This window comes from Spinacia oleracea, chromosome 3 (assembly GCF_020520425.1).
Source record: "Spinacia oleracea cultivar Varoflay chromosome 3, BTI_SOV_V1, whole genome shotgun sequence".
NCBI classification, from domain to species: domain Eukaryota; kingdom Viridiplantae; phylum Streptophyta; class Magnoliopsida; order Caryophyllales; family Amaranthaceae; genus Spinacia; species Spinacia oleracea.
Window position 1 is genome coordinate 50,595,259 of NC_079489.1, and position 24,757 is coordinate 50,620,015.

Sequence of the window (24,757 nt, forward strand, 5' to 3'; positions counted from 1 at the left end):
CCCCCAAAGTGAACCTAAGGTGTCAATACCATTGGCAAAAAATTAATGGCCTCAAGGCTTATGATCGCATTGGGTCACGACTATCATAGTCCTCTCGAGCCACTCGCCCCTTGAAGTATTCCTAAGTACGGACTAAAAGATTTTCCATGAATGCAACATGACAAACCATGAAAATACCCAAATCGGCATGCCATAAGGCTACCATTGGGGTAAAGCAATACACACTAAGAGAGAAGCCGCACTAATGATTCTAGTCTTGCAAAAATAAAAATTCGATCTCCCCAATTAACTACCTTGCCAACATTAAGCAAAATGGCGCATGACAAATGAACACCCAAGGGTTAAAATCTAAAGTGTCAACCAACGAAAGTTATGGTCCAATTAGCCTAAGTCTGAGAGTCGCTTGGTCAAGTATTATTGGCTTACGCCACGTCATTATTTTGAGTCTAGGCCACCTCCTTATATTCTTACACAGGTTATAATCAGAAAGATTAATGAAAGTTCGAGTCTAAATCACAACTTCCAATTAAATCCCAGAAACTGGAGTCCGAAAAGAAACAAAAAATTATTTTCGATGTAATTCTTTCGTTAAATTTCAAAAAAAGTAAAAACAACATTTTGAATCTACGCTATTTGCACATATTAAGAAACGACTAAATACGCTTGCAAAGTAAGACAATTTAAAAGGTCCACCCTAGGCCTACTAAAGCTAAAGGTCCACCCTAGGCCTACTAAAGTTAAAGGTCCACTATAGGCCTACCAAACGAGGCTCACTCAGCCTCGCCTCGTGACTCAAAGACCACAACCATCTACCCTTTAGCCCAAATAAAAAAAAAATTGAGGAGAAATCCCAAGCAAAAAGAAAAAATAGAAAGAGAAAAGGGAGAGCAAAAAGAGCAAGCCATGAAATACTTAAAAAGAAAGAGAAAAGGGAGAGCGAAAAGAGCGAGCCATGCAATACTTAGCCCGTACCTCCCAAAGTGCGAAATCTACCCAAGTAAACGAAGGGAAAGAATTGAGTCAACCAATCCAAATCATGCCACAAAAACTACATAACATTCTACAATGTCTACCCTTTCCAATCCTTATGTTCTTAGACGCCTTCGCTCTGGGGCCCCTGTTCAGCTCATTTAACCCATCCATGTTCTTATTGCCATAACCCAAGAAATCATTACCTCGACTCTTGTTCTTGAACTTTTTATCAACTGCAAACCACGTACGGCCATTGACACGTGCGTCATACCCATTATTACACCACCATTAGTATAATGACCATATAACTTATTTGGATACATCCTTGAGCCGTCCCCATGCTACTCATTGGCCTTGGTTGATGTAAACTCATGACACTAGCACGAGGCTGCAAATTGTGAGTCCTAGCAGATGTAATCCTCATGCTTGACGAATACCTATACAAATTATCCTATCTCATTCGACCTGTCTTTCAAGCCGTCTTGAGTCACGAATAAAAAATAAACAAATGAAAAGTACGTTCTACGCTTAACGTTAAAAAAATAATAATAATAATAATAATAATAATTAAAAAAAAAAAAAAGAAACTTTGCAAAGCGCACAAAAAAAAGCATTTAAAAAAAAAGGGGAAAAGAAGCATTTAGCGCACAAAAAAGATTCGAAAATATTTTGCTCAAAACGAAAAGGAGCAGCGCAAAAAGGCAGCCCAGAACACGTTCAACGCCCAGATCTGGGCGCCGAAAATAATAGCGCCCAGCCCTGGGCGCCGTTCTCCCTTTCAACTCCCCATTCCTAAAAGTGTTCGTATATTTTCCTATATACATACGGAAGAATAACGAACACTTGGGGGGTAGAAGATCGTAAATACGCAAATTACGCACGCTCCAAAATTTTCGTACACTTATTTCACCCTTTTTCAAACATTACGAGTCCACTCGAACGTACTTGTTTAAAATCGGCATTCTAAGAAACCATTTTCTGGCTAAGAACTACGCAAGACCTGATTCCAAATTAAATCTATTTAAGGCGGATACGTAGGCAATCCATGATTCGGTCCAACCAATTTGCAAAAATATTAAAGCCTATAGAGTAACAAGAATAAAAAATAGAGTCCCTTATTGAAATTTAATTACTTGCAATCCAAGTCGAAAGAAAAATTTAAGTCAAAGGAAGAATCCAAGTCGTCAAGATGCCAAAACGAGCACACATCGAAAAATAATAAGGGCACATACCTTGCCAGAAGGAGCACTCACACTCCTAGGCACTTAGCCAAGACTCAAAAGATCGCTTTGCCTCAATTGAATGGGGGCTAGCGCAAGCGTCCATGACCTCTAAAGTACTCGAGTTGACCCTCCCTAAAGCAAAGATCCTCACTTAAAGACCTTCTTTCACCACTAGACATAGTCGTTCGCTTAAAGACCTTCTTTCACCACTAGACACAGTCACAATCGCCAACAAGTAGTAAAGGCAACAAGCTTGCAATAAAGAGGATTGTTCTACGGCATCGCCCCATCGTTCCTTCGAACTCAGGGCACCCGTTCATGGTAATTCAAATGCTTGCGAATCCCCTTTGAAAAATCAGACATTGTCAATAGGACTTGGGACTTAACCTAGGCTCACCCTACTCAGACATATGACACGGGCATCAAAAATCGAAATCTGAAAGCATCATTAATGGGAAGACATAATAGCAACTGGGGGCTAAAAAATTGAAATGAAAGAGATAAAGAAAGAACTAAGTATACCTTGACCTTTTATACAGACATACACCAAGTAAATCTAAGTCAATTTGAAAACGGTTTATATTCCCGCAATTCTGGAAAGATAGCCCTAAAAGCCCAACGCATGTGCCACACGGGCACAAGTAATATCTTGACGCCTGCACCTTGGCTTCCAGCAAATCCTTAGACAGCATTCCAAAAATCGTAACAGTATTTTGATTCACTCATGTAATCCTGTACGAACCCTTCTATAAGTCAACTTACTTAGGACACCTCGGATTGTACACAGTAGGACTCGGATTTCAAATAATTTTCAAATAATTTCTTCGAATATAATAAAGTGTCGTTGGTTTAAGCTAAGTATGCGTTTATCTCGATGTTGCAAGTGAGTCAAAGAGATTTCTAAATATGATTATGGGTAAAGAAAGGCACCTAGCTTTTGGCCAAGGCACACTTCAACATGTGACTACCTTGATCATGGCAATATCGCACAATACGACATTTACAAGAGAAGTAGCAAATCACTACTCGAACGTACCTTGCACTAAACGAGTCTGGTTCAAACTGTTCATGATCCATGTCACCATGAATGCCTAAAAGTGTATGCCAAGCATTATAGCACCAAACCAATCCCGTAGCTACAATTGGGGGCTTGAGAAAAACACTCTAAAAATGCTCGAAATGACGATTTTATCGCAAATTCTCGACGCTAATGCTATACATACATCATAGGGGCACAATCCTAAGGTTTGATCGTGTAAAACGAACCTTAGAATGGCTACAACCCCTCCCAAATTCTAAGCGCTACTTAGAATATATAAAGTCACCCCACTAACAAGGGTAACTGAAAATCGCGAGTCACCAAAACTCCGATCAAACTACTGCACATAACGCTCGCCCTACAAGCGCCCGTTACACACTCTACGCCGTTCCAAAGCAAAAGCGAAAGAAAAATCAAGGATAAACAAAAAAAAAGGGAACATCTATGAATCCTCGCATCGAACGAAGTAATAAACCGTGCACACCCACGCAGAAGGTGCTACACTTGTTCGAACACCTGAACGAGGCGTGATGAAGTACTCCAATACAAAAAATAATAATGATATCCCAACACCTGGAGAAATGTTCTAATACATGCGGTTAGGCCACACAAGCCTACGTCGCACCATAAGTTCAACCATCCCACGGTACAAGTCCAAAAAAGAGTGAGGCATATTGCACTAATGCGGGCACGACCAAGAGCATGAGGCAAAGACTACTTATCGCCCAAATTCAAAATGCAAGCCACGCGACTTCTACATTAAGGATTAAAGGTAGAATAACATTACCTACCACGGAAGGGATAGCTCGCACCTACACGAGCGGAACCCCAAGGCATCTTTCTCGAAAGAACCTACAAAAATCGTACACCGAAAGGAAGCATCCCAACATGCATACTTGGGGGCTCCAAGCTACGAAACAACCATAGCAAAATAAAAAAATCTCGAAGCAAATATTTGAACAATCGAAAGGGCACGATGTTTGAGCCCACTTCATGAATGGGCCTGAACCCTATCAAGCTTCTAAGCAAACTATTCAAAATCAGTCATTGCTCCAAAAAAAATGATTCAAGCAAACTGATTAATGGACCGCACACAACAGCCATTCTATGAACGCTCGTTCGCACATACATATCATCATTCTAAGTATCGAACATTCACGAACGCGTTCAAAAGAGAAAATATATGCGAGCGATAAAAAATATACGCCTCAAGGTATGTTCCTCGGGCCATATAGACTCGCCCAACTATTGCAATAACTGCACGCCTTAAGAGCGACAGTTCCTTTAAATAAGCGCCCCAAAGAGACAAACACCGTAGTCCCCCAATCGGCTACGGCTTCTCGAGAAATCACCACGATCACTCAGCTCATTGTGATCTCTAATAAAATTCTACGTTCCAAAAATAAAGAAAAACAAAAGAGAAGAGAATACGTAGAATCTCCAAGTGAAATAAACGAATGAACAAGAGGCCAACTGGGTCATCAAGAAACCTCGCCAGAAATCATTTTCAGCGCCCAGAGCTGGGCGCCGAAATCTTTAACGCCCAGGCATGGGCGCCGAAAATGATCCCAGACCCAAAAAGGCCCCTGACTTCTATAGGGCCCTGCCGTATCCATTCGACTCGAAAATTGCCGATTTCTTTACTAAAAGTCGCACCTCACGGCTTTGTTAAGAGTAGCACACCACTACAAAGATCGCTCGCACTTACGAGCACAATCCCAAACATGATCAAGGACATCACAAAATGTGTATCCCCAAGGAATCTCTTTGACAAGAAATGACCATCAAGCACGAATGCTTGGGGGCTCGAAAGAAAATATATATTTCAAAAGAGAGTATGCAAAGTTAAAACAATATTCCCAGACTATGCTGTACGAAGTCCCGTGTTTGGATAACCTCAAAAGATAAAACCGGATTACGACCTCAAGACAAAGGTCGTCGTTGATACTTATACATAGTCCCCTAATCAAGGACCCAAGTAGTGGCAAAATTGAGCCGTAAAGACTAGCTCAAAACGATGAAAGATGATGACCACGAGACAATGGTCCGTCTAAGCACGTTGTCAACCCACATTCAGGTTGCAACTAAATCCGAGCATCCATCGAAAAAAAAAAATTCTTCAAAAAACGAAAACAGGCTCGCCCACCTTCAGCGGGCGGGGTATGCGTCACTAACCGCGTAGGTCCTTATTTTCAAAACAACACAAACAAACGAACTTCAAAACAGACTCGTCCACTTCTATCAGACGGGGTGTCCACCCTTAGCGGACAGGCTCGCCATCTTTAGCCGGCGGGGTCTACGTCACAAACCCCGTAGGTCCTTATTTTCAAAAAAAGCAAACAAACTTCAAAATAGATTCGTCCACTTCTATCGGACGGGGTGTCCACCCTTAGCGGACAGGCTCGCCATCTTTAGCCGGCGGGGTCTGCGCCACTAACCGCGCAGGTCCTTAGTCGCTGCAGCGATAACTTTTTCTGGTTTTCCCTTTTTCCAAAAAATTAAAGGATTGGTTTTCCGTTTTTCCAAAAAAGAACGATGTGAGTAGTTTTCCTTTTTTCAAAAAATTAAAGGATTGGTTTTTCCTGTTTTTCCAAAAAAGAACGATGTGCTGGATTTTCCTTCGTTTTACGTCCCATAAAAACAAGGGGGTTTTCTCGTTTAGCTAACCCTGAAAATGAGAATCTTTAAAAACATTTTTACCTCGTGATTGGGCTTGGCCAGGCCCAATTACACTTTATAGCTTTGATTTCGAAAACATCTGTAGCTACTCCCAATGACAAAGTGAGGGAGTTTTTACGCATCTTTAGATACTTCCAATGACAAAGTGAGGGAGTTTCTATACTATCCGTTGACAAATCCCAATGACACGTGAGGGATATGTCGACACTTCAAGTGATGACCCTTAAGTCAAATGTTATCACTCGGGGGCTCGTGAGACCCTCGCAAAACAAGTCACATACACTATGGCTTGTGTGACGCACTCCGTCCAGTACTTTGACCATCGTTTTACTCCAAGACTCAGTCAAAGTGGGGGCTAACTGTAGACACCTACTTTTGTCCCCATTCCCGAAAGGGAAGGTTCGATGATGAGAACATAAATCTCCACTTGGCAACGCATCTCCTATAAAATAACGAATCTCAATCACCCTTTTTATTTCACCCGAAACCTGCTATTTATGGAAACCTGCTAAAATTAGTAATTGTCGTAATGGGTAGTTGTTAAAAGTGGCAAGTCAAAAAAGATAGAAACCTGTCAGAATTAGGCGTTGCACTCCAACATAAATCCTAAATGAGATAGAAATTGCAAGAGGAATCCTATTCCTAATATGATTCGAAAATAAGAGTTACGTATTAATTAAAATCCTAACGAGCCTAGAGTTCGTAACGGGCCCAGACGCATTCCGTCATAAAGTTAATACGCACTAAAAGACTCGAATAAGTCTCAAACACTCCGGATTCTAAGAGTCCAAATCTGACAAAGAAAACGGCCCAGACCCTATTTTCAACGCCTGGCTCTGGGCGCCGAAATCTTCGGCGCCCAGCCCTGAGCGCTGAAATTACCTGGGAGGTGTTCTTTCCTAATTCTTCGTGGATTAGAGCTCTAACATCCTATCTTTCCACAAACTCTTTTCTATAAATATAGCCCCAAATTCGACGTGAAACAACACACAATTCATATTCTGAGTATTGACTCCAACCCCTAAGCCTAAGCCTCACGCTGCGAAATTGATCCCGCGTTCTGTCGCAATCGATCCAAAAATCGAACAAAACGGATCCTGTCCCGTAACTTGAGATTCGTTAAATAAAAGGAGAAATAGCAAAGTCAAAGTGGTTAGTTTTCTGAGAACCGTGACGCACCTCTCAAGGGTGCGTCGTAATGTGTCCCTTCGCATGATTTAATTGCTTTCCTCGCCCTTTTATAAACTGTTAAACTAATTAAATCTGATTGTTCTATCACGCCTAATAAAGATAATATTTTGGGAAATTGGATTATCATGCTAGGTCCCTTAAAACAATCTAAATCAGATAATCGCGATCGATCTAGTATTATATGTTGCATATTGTTAAAATCGACTCAGATTAGTTTAATAGTTAACACATGTCCCTTCAATTATTTATGCTGAGCTAGTAAGGATATCCTGCCTCTGGAGTTATCGACGAGCGAGTACTCCTCTCGGTAGTTACAGTCCCCCGAACCCTCAATCTCTACCTTGCGGGTGTATGTTGAGAGTGAAGGAAATAATGCCCTTGGTCCAAGTATGCATTCAATGTTAATTCTAATAAATGCGGTTCAGTATAAATTAACAAGTTAATAATTCAGTGAGATCAAGTGAGCTGAATGCCTAGCTAGAGGCCGCTTCAGTTCAAGTGGAATTAATGATATTAATCCACAGCTTACTCTTGACTGAACCCGTAGGGTCACACAAATAGTGCGTAAACGGATCAAGTATTTAATGGCATTAAATACTCTATCTATGGATATTCGGAATCAACGGATCTTGGTTTCAGTGGGAGTTGAGATCGTCACAAGCAAGAAATGAATACTCCGGAAACGATGATATTGCCGAAAACGGAAATATGGATCGTATCGGAAATATAAATATTATCCAAGTCGTAGATGTTACCGGAAACGGAAACATGGTACGTATCGGAAAATATTATCGGAAATGGAAATAATTCCGGAAACGGAAATATTAAATATTTGTTCGAAACGGAAATTAATTCCGGAATCGGAAATATTAAATATTGTTCGTATCGGAAATGAATTCCGAAAACCGGGAATTTTATCGGAAGCGTATCGTACGAATAAGCATCGGACGAGGCCTGCCGGACGAAGGCCCAGCACGAAGCCAGGCCATCGCCCATCAAGCAATGGCGCGCCACAACACAGCCCAAGGCTGCGGCAGGCCTACCGCAAGGCAGGCCTAGCGCGCAGCTTAGGCTATGGCAGCCTCGTGGGCTGCGGTAGCTCGCATGGGCTTCGTGGGCGTGTGGGCTGTGCGCGGGCATGGCCTGCATGCTTGCGGGTCATGCTCGTGTGTGTGTTTGTGTCCATGCATAATTCCTAAAATTATTAGGATTTGATGTATGATTAAATTCCTATTCCTATTAGGATTATTTAATTAAATAGAGTCCTTGTAGGATTCTAAGTTTAATTAAATCGTATCCTACTAGGATTCCAATTCCCTTTCCAAACCTCTATAATAAGGGCCTAGGGTCATAATTTATACGAACGATTGAAGTATTCAAAGGGTAAGTTTTTGAAATAAAAATCAGCCATACACTTGCAAACACTAGCCGAAATTCCTAAGCACCTTAAGGGCGATTCTAGTTGGTCTAACTTGAGGCGGATCCGGACGTACTGTGGACTATCTACGGAGGGACGACATTTGGAGTCCTAAAGACTTGTTCTTGTTCGGTTCGGGCGCAGCTAGGGAAGGCACGCTACAACATGTATGCACCTATTCTATGCTAAATGATTATGTGTAAATAATATGCTTTCCTGGCTTTATGGTTTCTTCGCATGATTTATGAATTGTCATATGTATCATAACCTAACAGTGGTATCACGAGCCTCTTATTATTTTCATAATCTAAATTGCATAAACATGGTTAAATATTACAAATTTGCAAGAATTAAAAGGGGTGATTAATTTTCGTAATTGTTAATTAATTGCAAATTGCGTTTATTTAATTATACGTACGCAGTTTTTCGGCAGTTTCTTCGTTACTCATCCAAATCGAGTGATTTTTGTGTCAATTCCGCATGTAAAAGGCATTCTAAAATTTTGACAAAAATAATCTTTTTCGGCTGAACCCATAATTCTCAAATTCGAAGCCTAACTATGACTTTTCGGAGGTTTTAGTTTTTCGAACGCGATTCTTGTTGATAAATCTTGAATTTTTGATTGACCTACTGTATATGTTTAACAAGTTTGAATGCCTAGCCTTGTTAATTATGCAATCTAATTTGTAATTATGATTAATTTGTTGAAATTCGAATAATTTAGAATTGATTTGATTTTCATAATTAATTAATAATTTAATTAGATACCTATGATTAAAAACCACCATAAAAATTGTAAATTTGTGTTAAATTTTAAATTTTTATGACCTAGACTTGAATCCATGTTAATCGGAAATTAATTAATTAATAAATTTTTGATTTTTCGCCCTAAACTTATGAAATTAATATGTTTTATTAATTCGTCATTAATTTTGAATTAAAATTTTTTAATTTTTATGCGACTCACTCATAAAACTTGCACGCACAAAGCAATGGACGCTACGTGCTACCCTTAAGGGGTGTTGTATAGTGTGGGCATGCGACGACGAGCAAGGGAGCTCGTCGCCCATGCGGTACGAATGCAGCGAGCAAGGGCATGGTGCACGAGCACAAGGCAGCAGCCCTGCCTTGTGTCGTAGGCTGTGTGCGATGGGCGAGTGGGCAAGGGCGAAAGCAAGGCACGAGCAGTCGCGTGTGGGCAGCAAGCGAGCTGCGCCACAGCGTGCACTGCCTCGCGCAAGCGTGCGAAGCCTCGCGCGCAGCCAGCGCAAGCTCGCGTGCCACGAGCGCTACGCCCAGCATCGATCGATCGCTCGCGCGCAGCGAGCGCCTACTCGCATGCTACTGCCTCGTGCGATGAGCGCAAGCTCACGTGCGACGAGGGCAGGCGTGCAGCGAGCCAGAGGCCAAGCGTGCCTCGGATGCCTTGCGATGGAATGCAGCAGCAGATGCGACGCAGCGCATGGGCTGCGCGCACATGGCCATCAATGGCTGCGTGCGTGTGGCCTATGGCTGTGCGTTGCGTGGTGATGTTGCGTCACGATTAGATCGTTCTTAAAATTTTGATTTGAAATTTTCAGTTTACGTAATTTTAATTAATTTTAAAATTAATAATTTAAATTATTTTCTTGGATTTTAATTTTGAATATTATAATTATAATAAATTTCATTTATTCTAATTATTTTACTAAAATTAAAATCATGAATTAATTTAAAACGACTGAAAATAAATTAAATATGTGGATTCAATTATAAATTTATAAGAGCTTTAAATTTTAATTAAATTTGTATGTTTCCGGTTAGACTAGAAATACATTTTTATGTTTAAAATTAGTAAAGCATATGAATTTATTGGTTTAAGTGGGACCCCTTTTAGTCATAAACTCTTGATTAGGTCTACAAATCCTTAAGGTTAAAACAACTTGATTAGAATTAATAAGGACTGAATAATTTGTAGATTATTGGTGCCCTTAATTAATTGCTGCAAATGTTTATGTGATGCATAATGTGTTTTACTGACCAGCTATGTGGGCCATTCATGATAATGAATGGGTGAATGGTATATATTGTATATGTACTGTTTTGCAGGTTATGAAGTGACTAGTATGGCCCAAATAGGATAGAAAATATGGTCTGCGTACCATTAATTTGAATGTAATTGGTCTAAAGTACCAAAATTGTTTTTCAATTCAAATATGGTCTGCGTACCATCAAATAGTTGTAATTAGTTTAATTATAGCTTATCCTATTTGAAGAAAATGGTGCCTCCCAAGGAGATTTTCGAGACGGACTTTGAAGTTGAAGCTTCAAGATGAAGTCGGGCCATACTAGATCACATTTATTTTATGCATGCTTTAAGTTATTTATTGCTTTAAATATGTCTTAATTATGCATGAGATTGTGGCTTGATTATGTTGCATGATTAAGGATTTTAGTTCACTTAAAATCTAACCAACATAGTAAGAGCCTTAAGTTCCAAACTTAAAAATTGAGTTAAAAGGTGCCATGCCAAAATATACACTTGCTTGGATATCCTTTACATCAATCTAGTAATAGTTTTCGCTCAGCGAGGTGTTACTTATTGGTCCTAAAGGGGCAAGGTACACAAATAATTGTGAGTACATGTTAGTTTTGGTGAAACTCAACGATATAAGTAAGGAGTCCTTTTATGTCGTGGCAAAATCGATAGGTTTACCTAATAAGTTCTTAGACGTGCCTATCAACCAAGAATAGTTTCTAGGCTATTAGTAAAAGGTTTTTGCTTACCTAAAATGTTTTAGGATTGAGTCGACAAACTGTGCTTAATTCTTCAATGGTTTTAGGATCTTGGAATCATTTTATTCACACCTGCCGGAACAACAAATTCGAATAAAATGTAATAACTTGTTTGAATTGCATGATTGCTTTAATTTTCAAGTTATTATTCATGATAAATGTTTAGACTTTGCATGCTTCAATGTATGTTTTAATTATTGTTTATAATTAAATATCTTGCACTGCGGTAAATCCTTTTAGAAAGGTAACGGTAAATTTCCTCGATTGGTAATGAATCCAAGAACGATTCACGGAAATGAGAGAAAATGAGCAATTTAAATGTACGTTTCTTTTAGTGACTTTTATGGTTGTTTTCGAGTATCAAAATCGAATGGCGAACCGATTGGTGCTTGTGGATTCAAAATACAATGTAGTTTTGAGATCATAAAGCATTGAGTTTAAACGCTCAGCTTTACCAATGGTTAACAACCTAAAATCTTTATCCATTTAATTCTCGAATGAGTCTAGTCCCTAGACATTCGAATAGATCGATGCTTAGAGAACTTTAGAAGCTTCTGGTAAGATCATCTAGTTGAAACAAAATATTCAACATAAATGGTAAGAACCTTGTTGGAATGACATTGGACATGTCTAACAAAGTATAAAAGTCAACACTAAAGAATTCAATTCTTAAGACTATAAGAAAGGGTACAAGAAATAGGAAAACAAGGAACAAATGGAAGGAATTTACGATTCCATTTCTACCTATAAGTTTATGTTTAAAGAGAAGTGTCCTAGCAATCAAACTTCCTTGGTATCATATACCGCTTGAGGTTCTTACTTCGGTAATAACTAAAACAATGGAAGCTAGGCTACACTAATGGCCTACAAGTGGGAAATGAAGCATGGCAATGCTACATTAGTTGTAGGGTCATCTAGTTTGTTTTAAGTCCTTTCAAAGGCTGGAACTTAATGGCTATTTTGTTCCATAATCAGCATACCTAAATTTCTGTTTTCAAACACAGAAAGACTCACATTCAAGAAAAACAAAAACAATGTTTGTTTGTTTATTTGAATGAAATGGTCAATTATGGGTTGAGTCAATATGCTTGATTAAAACAAACAACTATTTAACAATAAAAACTTTACTAGGTTCAAATCAATCTCTTGATTTGAGTTCCATAAATCTTTAGCATTGTTACTTAGACCATATCAACAAGTTAACATTCACAAGCTCTATTTTAATGGACTTTTGAAAGTTGGTTGATTTCTAGATCAACTTAAGACAAGCTAGTCTTACTTGTTGAAAGTAACAAAGAATATGAACTATTGTTAGAACGCCTAGACAATAGAGTTCAAAGCTAAAGAACGATTTTATGACTTTATTATTTCACATGGATTTGAGTGAATATAGTTTTATTTACTCAAATGTGACATAAGTTTGAATCTGTTTGGCTAGTTCAGAGATTCAGAAGTATAAATCCCACTTGGAAAGAAATCATAAAGATCTAGGTTAGATCATGTTGATGATTACTTAAGTCAAGTATGATCATCAATGATTGTGTGTTGTAATTTCACAATCTAGGTCCATAAGATATGGCATATCTTAGTTGGAATAATCGAAGTCAATTAGTACTTGATTCGATTAATGATGAATCATAAAGACTTTTCCTATAATTTCTAAAACAAAATGCTCAACTACCACCAAACTAAACCAAATTCGTCAAAGCTATTGAAAAGTAATTTCAGAATAACTTTTCATAAAATATATCTAGAGAGTTGCAAAACTCAGTGGGAGCTTAGTGTTTGTCATTCGACAAACTAAGGCCCAAGTATAGATATATGTTTCATTGTGATTTATTCAAATGAGACACAAGGGTATTGTTTCTACCACGAATTTTTGAGAACATAATGTTTGTTTGCTCGAAATAATGTCCTTTTGGAGATTCGTTTCCAAAATGACAAGTGGGAGAAAATAGACCTCGAAAGTTTTCGAGGCGAACAACAAACATAAACGGACATTCCGGAGGCTATTCGAAGTCTTTCAGAAAATCCGAACTTATTCTTTAAGGACTTTAGAAGTAGCTTTAAAGAATAGACATCTCTTAGAAGACTTTACAAGTGCTTCAAGGAGAACAGAATATTCAAAGGACTTTCAAGTGGCTGTTAATATTCTTTTGTTTGATCGATGTTCTATACCCAAGTAGGCATAGTCACTGAAACTATGCGATTCTTCTATTAGATAGTGAAGAAACCTACAACTTGCAGTCAAACTATTATCATGTAGATTAATGAGTTTGTGACCTGTAAGAAAGCTATGACGAAACCTAGATTTCCTAAAATGGTTAGAGGCCATATATAGACTCAAATGTTTTAAATGGTTAGAGGCCATAAAACATACTCAATGTTTTGATGACAAAATTGAAATTTTGTTGATTTGCAAGAATAGTTTCACACCTATTGGTTGCAAGTTTGTTTTAAGGATAAAAACCATCAAACATGGAATTATGCTCACACACAAAGCTAGATTAGTTGCTAAAGGCTACAAGCAAATTCATGGCGTGGATTGTGTTGAAACCTCATGCATAATCGTAATGCTTAAGTCTATAATTCAAGCAATGATTGCATATTGTTACATATGACAATTGGATGACAAAACGTATTCCTCAATCACATGTTGGAAGAAACTATGTACATGGTATGTCATAGGATTTGTGGATCCAAATAAATGCTTGAATAGAAAGTTGGCTTATGAAATCTAAGTACAGATTTAAGCAAGCAATTGGGAATTGGAAATGTATCTTAGTGAAGCTAATAAGTATTTTAGTTTCATAAAATGTACATGATTCTTATAGATATATAAGAAGTTTAGTGGGAGTACATAAAACTTAATTGGTCCTATGTGTATCACACACATATCTCTCTATTGTGAAATAACATTCAAAAGCTAATGACTTAGATTTGAAATTATTCATCAATGATGGACCATGGCGAAACTTAGTACATACTGGGTATTAAGATCTATTTACAAAAATCTTATAATATTGTTTTGGATTAAGTAATGGCATTTACTAAATCAAACACGAAATACTCCATTGGAGATATTCGACCCATGTGAATAAATCTAAGTAAAAGATGTCTGAACTATGTATAAGCGTTTACCAAGTTAAACATCAAAGGATCTAAGTAAGATTCTTAACCTATATAATATGTCAAAGAATTTAGCTGGATTCAGTATCTACTGAAATTGAATGAGCTAAAGTTACATGAATAGAATTCAATTGGGAATTATTCTGCAAAAGAATTTATCATGTATGATATAATATGAGGATCACCAAAAACGTATCGTATGACTTTAGGCATGACGAACATATACCAATCTCTATTGATCTAAGTGAAGATCAACTAGATTGAGATCAAGAATACTTATGATACTTGAAAAGGTACATAGGAATAGTTCTTGATTCAAGGAAATAAAGATATGCTAAATATTGATGCTACACGCATAAACACTGGCAAAGGATCAAGCAAGACCCTTTGGAGTTATCCATTGACAAGGACGAGCTAAAGAGCATCGTGTTTTGAAATGGCAACATGGATTGGAGACCATGAGTTGTTGCGTGGGAAATTAAATATTAATTTCTATGTTCTAAGATATAGTTGGAAAGTCTTCCGCATATCTATGAACTGCTTGGATAAGTAAATCCAAACAAAGCATCACTAGCAACCTATACAGTTGAAGTAAAAGTACTTATTGCCTAAGAAGCAATAAAACAGGGTTGTTTATGTTAAAGAGTTCTTCACTGAACTTGGGTAGATCACATGTTTACTGGCTTGATGGTTCTTCATTGCGAAATGTGTAGAACCACTATTGTAGTAAGAAAGACTAGATCACATAATAAACAAACTCAAAAGATCTTATCATCTTATCTCGAAAAACATTCGATGAAAGGATATTAAGATTGGCAAAGCATGATAACTAAACCTATGCAACAAGTGAGTAACAACACTCACATTGTGGCACTGGAAATCAAGCATAGCTTTGAAATTCCATGAACTGTTTTAAAGATGGGTTTGAGGCCCATGGTTGTAAAACATTGGGGTTGAACATTTATCATATATGAAATGCATTTTCATATTCCATTTAATCTTGGTTTAGTATTAAATGATGAGTCCCTTCAATTTGACAATATATTCAAGATAGACTGTCAGGACCAGTCCTGTGACTAAGAAATGTCTATCAAGTGAACTTGAATGTCAAAAGTTGAAAATGGTCCCTGGTCGGAGTTTTCTATAAAATTGGACGCATAGAAAACGTTAGAAGACTAGAATGCAAGATGACTAGTAGTTCTATTTCTTGAACTATGTGGACATGGCAATGTCATAATCATTTGCATAGATACTTACTTTGGGAAGACTAGTATCGGACAGACCTATGAAACTTTACTGTAAGAGATGAAAATCTGTCATAAGTAAATTTCATTAAAATTATTAGACACTAAATCCTCAATACCTGAGTGATTTGAGATTACTTGTTTGAGAACTAGTTGCTTTGACGTTGACCAACCGTCGCACCGTAAAAGGAGGCTATAAAGGCAACGCTCAGGTAATCACCTATCAAACGAAGTTTAATCTCAAGATCGCAAGATTGGGATTGTCCTCCCATAAATCGGGATGAGATGCTTAAAAGTTGTACAAGGCCACTCGGAGAGCTAGAAACTGTGAAATGCATGGCCGTGCTCGGATGAATCATAGGCTATGATTATCTGTTTATTTGATCAGTTGAACTCTGAAACCGAGAAACACCTCTGGACATAATAAGGATGACAGCTCTTACCTTATGTTCAAGAGCAAGCATCGAGCGACAAAGGAATTAGGAAATGCACACTTGTCCCTAAGGACAAGTGGGAGGCTGAAGGAAATAATGCCCTTGGTCCAAGTATGCATTCAATGTTAAGTCTAATAAATGCGGTTCAGTATTAATTAACAAGTTAATAATTCAGTGAGATCAAGTGAGTTGAATGCCTAGCTAGAGGCCGCTTCAGTTCAAGTGGAATTAATGATATTAATCCACAGCTTACTCTTGACTGAACCCGTAGGGTCACACAAATAGTACGTAAATGGATCAAGTATTTAATGGCATTAAATACTCTATCTGTGGATATTCGGAATCGACGGATCTTGGTTTCAGTGGGAGCTGAGATCGTCACAAGCAAGAAATGAATACTCCGGAAACGATGATATTGCCGAAAACGGAAATATGGATCGTATCGGAAATATAAATATTATCCAAGTCGTAGATGTTACCGGAAACGGAAACATGGTACGTATCGGAAAATATTATCGGAAATGGAAATAATTCCGGAAACGGAAATATTAAATATTTGTTCGAAACGGAAATTAATTCCGGAATCGGAAATATTAAATATTGTTCGTATCGGAAATGAATTCCGAAAACCGGGAATTTTATCGGAAGCGTATCGTACGAATAAGCATCGGACGAGGCCTGCCGGACGAAGGCCCAGCACGAAGCCAGGCCATCGCCCAGCAAGCAATGGCGCGCCACAACACAGCCCAAGGCTGCGGCAGGCCTACCGCAAGGCAGGCCCAGCGCGCAGCTTAGGCTATGGCAGCCTCGTGGGCTGCGGTAGCTCGCATGGGCTTCGTGGGCGTGTGGGCTGTGCGCGGGCATGGCCTGCATGCTTGCGGGTCATGCTCGTGTGTGTGTTTGTGTCCATGCATAATTCCTAAAACTATTAGGATTTGATGTATGATTAAATTCCTATTCCTATTAGGATTATTTAATTAAATAGAGTCCTTGTAGGATTCTAAGTTTAATTAAATCGTATCCTACTAGGATTCCAATTCCCTTTCGAAACCTCTATAAATAAGGGCCTAGGGTCATAATTTATACGAACGATTGAAGTATTCAAAGGGTAAGTTTTTGAAATAAAAATCAGCCATACACTTGCAAACACTAGCCGAAATTCCTAAGCACCTTAAGGGCGATTCTAGTTGGTCTAACTTGAGGCGGATCCGGACGTATTGTGGACTATCTACGGAGGGACGACATTTGGAGTCCTAAAGACTTGTTCTTGTTCGGTTCAGGCGCAGCTAGGGAAGGCACGCTACAACATGTATGCACCTATTCTATGCTAAATGATTATGTGTAAATAATATGTTTTCCTGGATTTATGGTTTTTCCGCATGATTTATGAATTGTCATATGTATCATAACCTAACAGAGAGATCCCCACACCAGGGATCACAAGGGAACCTATGGCCGTCGTGGTCAAACATAATTGCACTCCCTTTATGTCACGATAACCGGGTTTTGTCAGTTTTTCTCATTGTCGTTAAAAATTGAATGGCGACTCCTATATTACTAGTCAATTGGGTGTAAACTCACAGGAAATCCAATTACACTTGATTTGACAAAAGAAGCGTCACACCCACGAGGGACGAGGTCACGCATTAGCCTCGTGCTTTTTCGACCCCCTCACAGTATTACTTAGTAGATTAGATTAGTTTTTTGTTTTGAATTGAATTTTATTTTAGATTTATTTTTTAATTATTAGAGTGTTTGATTTTGGATGAAATTGTATATGCGTAATGTTAATAATTAATTAATAAAAATATCTATGTGACACCTAATTATTTTGTCTACGTGGCACTCGATTTTTTTAATTCAAAATTAATTTTGAAATCTTATTTTTCATTGGCCGAAACCATTAGATTTCCTACGTGACGCTTTAATATTGGATTAATGTTTGATTTTGGATTGAATTTTATTTTAGATTAGTGTTTGATTTTGGATGATTTTTATTTTAGATTTATTTTTTAATTATAAAGTGTTTGATTTTGGATGGAGTTGTATATATTAATAATTAAATAATTAAATTATCTATGTAACACTCGAATTTTTTAATTCAAAATTAAATTAGAAATCTTATTTTTCATTGGCCGAAACCAATAATAATCCTAGGTAGCGCTCTTCTTTAAAAAAAAAATTTGGTTTGAAGAAGTGAAATTTCAACGTTTGTGACTTTCTTCAGCCAGTCATCTGGGTCCCCTTCCCTCAATCACCCACGGAAAAGACACTCAAATTTCATCGATCAAAAATTCAAATTCCACCACCAAACAACTCAGACTTTCCAAATTCCGACAACCAGTAACCCCACACTCTCTCTCCACCACCACGCACAACCACCAAATCCTCTCTCCTCCTCCATGATCTGATCATCAACCCAAAAATGTCAGCTCTAATCTACCAAATATTCACCTCCTCAGCGCTACTCTCCCTCGGCCTCTACCACCTCATCTCCACCGTCCGCAACTTCCTCAAATCCCCTCAAACCTTCTCCGCCAAACCATTCCACCCACTTTCTATCTCCTCCTCCTCTGCCGCCTCCCACCTTCGGCTCCTCCCCCTCTACCTCACCATCGCCGCCCTCTCCACTGCCTTCCTCCACTCTACCCTCTCCTCCGCTGACCCCGACCCTTTAATCAAAGGCCACTCCCCCGTCCACCACTTCACATCCCTTCAATCCGCCGCCGTCTCCTTCCTCTTCCTCCTCCTCTGCCTCTCTCTCCTCCTCTCAGAATCCACCTCCCTTTTCTCTCTCCTCCCATCTGACCTCTTCTTCGCGCTCGCCTCCGCTGCCTTCTTCCTCGCCTCCTCCGTCTCCTCTTCCCGCGCCGCCTTACAAACCTCCGATCTCCAGTCCCGCTGCGATTCTCTCTCCTCAACCATCTCCCTCCTCTCCTCCCTTCTCTGCCTCGCTCTCGCCCTCTTCCCCCGGCTTTTTGTCTGCGATGTTTGTCTTGCCGCCTCGGTCTGCCTCCATGGATTGTGGGCTCTGCAAACTGGGCTTTCCCTCTACGTTGAGGCCTTCATTCCTGAAGGATGTCACCGCCTTCTTGACGTTGTGAGTGGTGTTGAAGGGTCTACGAAGTGCGAGCTTGAGGACTCCAAGCTTCGAGCCGTCGCCATTCTCGATTTGGCCTTTGTTATTCATGTTGGAATGTCTATGATCCTAATTTTTCTAGTTTACGCAGTGGTTTCGAAGGCGCTAGGCGTTTCGAGGAGATTTGGGTCTTATGAGGTTCTGCCTACTGCTGCTGAAAATACTCATGTGCAATTGAAAACTTTGAGTGGAACTCAGGCTTGATCTTCAATTTGGAAGGTATATTTTATGCTTTTGTTTTGGGAACTATATTTTTTGCATGGTTTTACAAGCTTTAATGATTTTTGCTTTATTGGATATTCTCATTCCTTTTATTTTCTACTTTTTCTTTTTAGATTCTGGTTATTTGGCTTCATTGTCAAGATTTGCATCTGCTTTTGATTTGTTGATGGGTATGTTTTCTGTAGATAAGAATTGTTTAGATTCAATAGGTATCAAAAAACATATTTGTTTGATTTAATGAATAGGAAACATTATTACAGTTAATTACTTATACATTAATTTGATTAAACTGCAACGGGTTTCCTGCTTTGGTTGTTATGATGGACGCTCGTTCTGTAAAGTTGGAAATGAGCTAAAGTTGATCTTACTGTATAAATGGGATATCTTTATAGTTATGATTGCTTTTGAACTTGTTTTTATGCTAGTATGAGTGGTGTAATGTATCAATAGGTTAGTATTTAACCATGGATGATGAGATGTTGGAATTGCTTAGACTACAAGGAAACTATGCAATGACAAGAATGATCAAACACTAAGCTGTAGACTAGTCCATAAATTTTAATACTCTGTATCAATTTCTTATATTCTGTACAAGCCGACAAACCTACAAGAAATATCACAAGCTGCAATAGAGGCGTGGATTTTTTTGGAGATACAGGAAAATTTTCATGTTTATGATTTAAGGCATTAGGAAATATGGAGAAGTTGATGATAGCTTTCTGGTGCTTGGCTACATGGTTGAAGAGGGAAAGTGGAGAGAAGAGATAATAAGCCAAAAGTTATGAGTAAAATTTCTGGATAGCTTGAGAGTTGAGCCTATAGGATATAAAAAAATTTGTTTTCTCTTATAGTCCATAATTTTTTATGCTTCTTCCAGACTTTAGGAATTTTCCGGAGTGTAATTGGTTAGTGCAACTTTCATATATCATTTTTATTAGGGGTCGCGAAATTTCCCATTTAATTCGATCAAAGATGCTTCTGGAAAGTATAGTAGAGCTGGAAGCCCGGAAAGTTCACTGAACAAATGTTCTTCAACCTTCAAAGGCAGTTGTCAAAAGGTTTTGTGAATTGATTCTTGTTTTAACTAGTTTTACTTGGGCATGCATATGTGTCAACTACTTTTAATTAGTTCAATGCAAGCCCACTTGCTCATTGTGTACTGAATGATGCTTGGAAGCAGGGGTTTTACTTTGAAACATATCTTAAATGGTTAAATGTAGTTGTGTAATGGTGTTCTTCACTTTTTTGTGTCACTGCATGCAGCTAAAATTTGATGATTACCCTTGGATCCATCAGAAAGTCTATTCTGAAACTTTTGGTAAATGGTGAGGCCAAAATTGTTGACGTGGTGACCAGATTGGCGAGCCGTATAGTCTGATATCAAATTTAGTCTTATGTCTAAAAGGTAACAGGTTTTAGCTAGAGGTGTTGAAAGAAAATTTATTTCAGAATTACACTGCGCCTGGGCAACATTATAAGCTTATAATGGTGAAAATTGGCTACATGCTTGTTGGATAAATCACTACTTCCCTTTAGATATCCCCAAGAATAGTAGTGTAATGTCACTGTTATTTTTGTTGTTTCATGGAGGAATTAGATTTCACAAACCTGAAATGGGCTCTTCATAGTAAATACCTCAATGTGAATCTATTAAGTGGACAAGATCTTTGTTGCTTGAATTCAACTTATTAATCACTATTTACCTTCTTCATCATCCTCCCTTTCTCTGCCTATCGTTTATTGGAAAAGTATGAAAATATCCTTTCACGTGTCTTTGCGATGATCAAATTATTCCTTATTAGAAGTGATCCGATCCATGCTTCTATTGAAGGGATACCACGAGATTTGTAGCTAGGGGGTAGTTCGTTGTTTTTGTTCCATCCAGAATTGGCCTTTCCTTATGTTCTTCATGGTCATATCTTAAGAAATAGTTTATTGCAGCTAGGAATTTCTTTACCTGACATCTTTTAGCTTCCTTTAGCATATGAAACAATAAGAACCTTCATTGACATTTTCATACAAGCAGCTTCATATCGTTCTCTAAAGTTAAAGAGCAACTTAATAGGTCAAACTTCTTGTTAGCTTCTGGCTTGCAAAAGGTCAAACTCATGTCAACTTCTTAGTTGTGTTTTAGGCTGTGCTAACTCTAGAGCGGAGGAAACCTTGTGTGGTTTTATATAACACCTGAATGTTTTAATTTTCAAATTGGTCAAAATGGGTATGCTTTATTTTGTGATTAGTTATATTATATGTATGCTAGATTAGTGGCTCGTGCTGTTCATGGATAACAATTTAACAGAAAATAAAGTTTTGTTTTTGGAAAATAAGAAAACAATTAGAGAAATGTTGGTTTTCTGAAGTGTGGAAGATGGTTCCATTGGCAATTTGGTGGTGGACATGGAAAGTAAGAAACCAATGGATTTTCAAGGGATAGACTGTAGAGCATTTCGCTATTTCCTCATCAAGATTTTAAATTTTCCTTTGGGCTATTCTATAAACAGAGACCTATAGGAAAGTGTTAGATTCTGACTTCTGAGCAATACTTCCTGACGGCATGATGGTTTGAGTTAGTAGATACATTGCTTCCTGATGGCATGATGGCTTGAGTTATTTTGAAAGCCTCCTTTTTTATATGTGTGAATGGGTGACAATTCTGACAACCCTTTGTTGTCTTTGTAAGTATATCTTTTAAATTCAATTTCGTTTGGGTATGTAAACAACTAATAGATTTGCTATGACGGTTCATGTTAGCCGACCCCAAATCATGTTGGCACTAAGACTTCGTTGTTGTTGTTATGTAAACAATTAATACGTTCAACTACCTAATTTCTAGTTAGTATGTAAACAAATGCGAAAGTATATATCTAGACAAATCTAACAAAGTTTCCTCCAAATAGGGGAATAACTTGATAGTATTAAAGAAAGTTTCCTAGTTTATGTGTGCTCATTTGCACGCTTTCCTAACATGCATTTGGAATACACCGTTTATTCTTTAATTTCCTCTAAAAAAAGAATGGTAACGTATATGTGTGTGTATATTCGCTCTCTCATACCTACATGATACTATTAGACATGTAGACACGCCCTTGTGCAAACACAAATAGACATATGTTTAACAACACCATTGGAGTCTTGATATGACTAATTAGTGGGGTCACTGGGTTCAGCTTGCTCGTTTAGTTAACTTATAATATAAACCTTGTTATAAGTGTATACTACCTTTGTCCTACATTATTCGTTACACCAACTTACACTTACCTTTGCACAAAGTTTTAGACTTTTAGGTGATAAGTGGTTGTTAGGTTATTAATTGTTATTTTATTGAAGAAGCAGACGTGATAGGAGTTATTGGGGTATTTTTTTTAATTGAATGAGAGAATGTGGGGACCAAACATTTGCTAGTAATAATAGAGAGACAATATAATAATTGTGGGGTCATTTCTAATTTGAAAGTGTAACAATTATGTGGGACGGATGAAAAAGAAAGTGTAACGGGTTGTGTGGGACGGAGGGAGTAACATTTAGCACAAGGTGTCATGATTTATTGATTTAGCCCTCGAGATTAGAATGTTTTCCCTTGCAATGCTTTTTGTCAATTAGAAGGGGACAAAATCATCTTGCCTGTGATTTATGACAATGAATCTTGATAAAAAATTCCTAGGCACCATCTCTGGAAGTTGTTGGTATATTTAGTGGTAACTTTCATCTTCCAAAGCTTCCCATGAATCTGTCTAGTATTTTTATTGTGGTTGTGTGTTCACACTACTTGAGCTGTTGATCCTTGAAAGTAGAAACTATCAATCTTGCCAAGCCTCTTCCATTGTTCTCTATCAATGATACAAGGTCTCATGTCTAGAATTATCCATACATAGGTTTTTAGCTATGCCATATGGACAGCTAAGTTGTTTTGTCCTGGACCCATAGTAAGCCATGGTCATTTCCTTGAGCAATTTCAGGTAGGTTGTTCAGTGGAGTCGTCTTACATTGCTGAAAAAGATGGTTATATGAGCCATGCCCATGGATCCATGATTGCTGATTTTGTCTATGTTTTTAACCTTCTTTAGCTGTGTTGTTGGGTTGTGACGATAATATTGAGACTAATCAGACAAAGGCCTTGAGTGTTCAATTAGCATTGATGGTAGTCATGGTACACATTTAGCTACTAAACCAATTTATAAGTTATCCGAGAAGGACGAACATAAATAGTTTAGTAGGTTGCTTCCTCTCAAAGTTACACATTGGAGCTATATGAGGACAGGTCTGGATTTTATTATTTTGGCTTTGCTACCATACCAAAAACCGAGTAAGGTCGGAAGGCCGTAAGCAATTCTTTTGTGACAATTGTTGTTTGTTGCAAGTAGTGGATTCTCTGGTAAATAGTGCAGTTTGCTGCCAATCTGCCATGTTGTATGGTGGATTAACTGCAATCTACAAGTAAAAGTCAAATTAACACCATCCGATAGAGTGCTCTTGCTTGATTTTGGATTTAACCTTGCAGTCTTGGACTACTTTGAATCCATTATTTATTTTATAGTATAAAGGGAAAATGTATATAAGATTGAAAGACAAATAGGGCACAAAGCCCACGATGACAATAGTCGCCAATGCCATATACCATATTTTGTGTTTTTTGCTGTCTTTGTGATATCTTTGCTTGTTCAAGATCTAACCCTTGCATAATTTATTTATTCATTCAGGTTGGTATATCTTGTGCAATAGTTCGAGTAAACAGACCGCAATTCGTAGAGAGGACTTGATTAATGTGGATATGAAGTCCCCCTAAATGTGAGCCCATCCCAAAACACGCCTCAACCAGCAGCCATGGAGAAATATAAAAGAAAAGAATGGTGGTGTGTTGTGTTGTGTTCTTCTGTGCCTCTGTTATGCTAACTTAGAGCATATGTACAATTGAGCTTTGTACCCTGCTTTGAAAGCGAAATTTTGTTGGAACTTCAATCATCACAGGTGTTTGGATTGATTTCTCATTGATATATTATTGCCCAGTGAAATTTTTTAACTCTCTGGACAATTGCTCCATTAAATCAGAAAGCATTGTTTTTTCAAGTTCTTTGGGTACTACTTCGTATTTCTAGCCTATAGCACTCTTACAGATGAAAAAGAAAATAGGTAGCCAATTCTGCGCTAATTTATTCCAATATCGAGGAAAGATCTAGCCTCTGATTCTGCTTTTTAACACCCCTTTTGCACTCCCAGTTCCAGACATTGTTTTCCCTTGAATTCCCCAACTGTATAGCCTTTTTTTGCAAAGTAGAACCAAATGATGCAAAGTAGG

The 24,757-nt window shown here is 38.1% G+C and overlaps 1 protein-coding gene across 2 annotated transcripts; it reads left to right on the forward strand.

Annotated features, from left to right (window-relative positions):
* The first annotated feature begins 18,332 nt into the window (after window positions 1-18,332).
* Window positions 18,333-24,528, forward strand: LOC110796408 (uncharacterized). Of its 2 annotated transcripts, XR_008930491.1 has the most exons (3): window positions 18,333-19,461; window positions 20,728-20,869; window positions 24,162-24,528. XR_008930491.1 is itself a non-coding variant. In XM_022001470.2 (2 exons), the coding sequence occupies exon 1, from the start codon at window positions 18,529-18,531 to the stop codon at window positions 19,444-19,446; it is 918 nt and encodes a 305-aa protein (XP_021857162.1). In that variant the 5' UTR covers window positions 18,336-18,528; the 3' UTR covers window positions 19,447-19,461; window positions 24,162-24,528. The 2 variants fall into 2 exon arrangements, 1 of the variants encoding a protein (XP_021857162.1); XM_022001470.2 differs by lacking the exon at window positions 20,728-20,869 and having other exon boundaries at window positions 18,336-19,461.
* Window positions 24,529-24,757: the final 229 nt, after the last annotated feature.

What these genes read in the sequence shown, in the direction of transcription:
- LOC110796408 (XM_022001470.2), top strand. Translation starts at nt 18,529, where the DNA reads ATGTCAGCTCTAATCTACCAAATATTCACCTCCTCAGCGCTACTCTCC.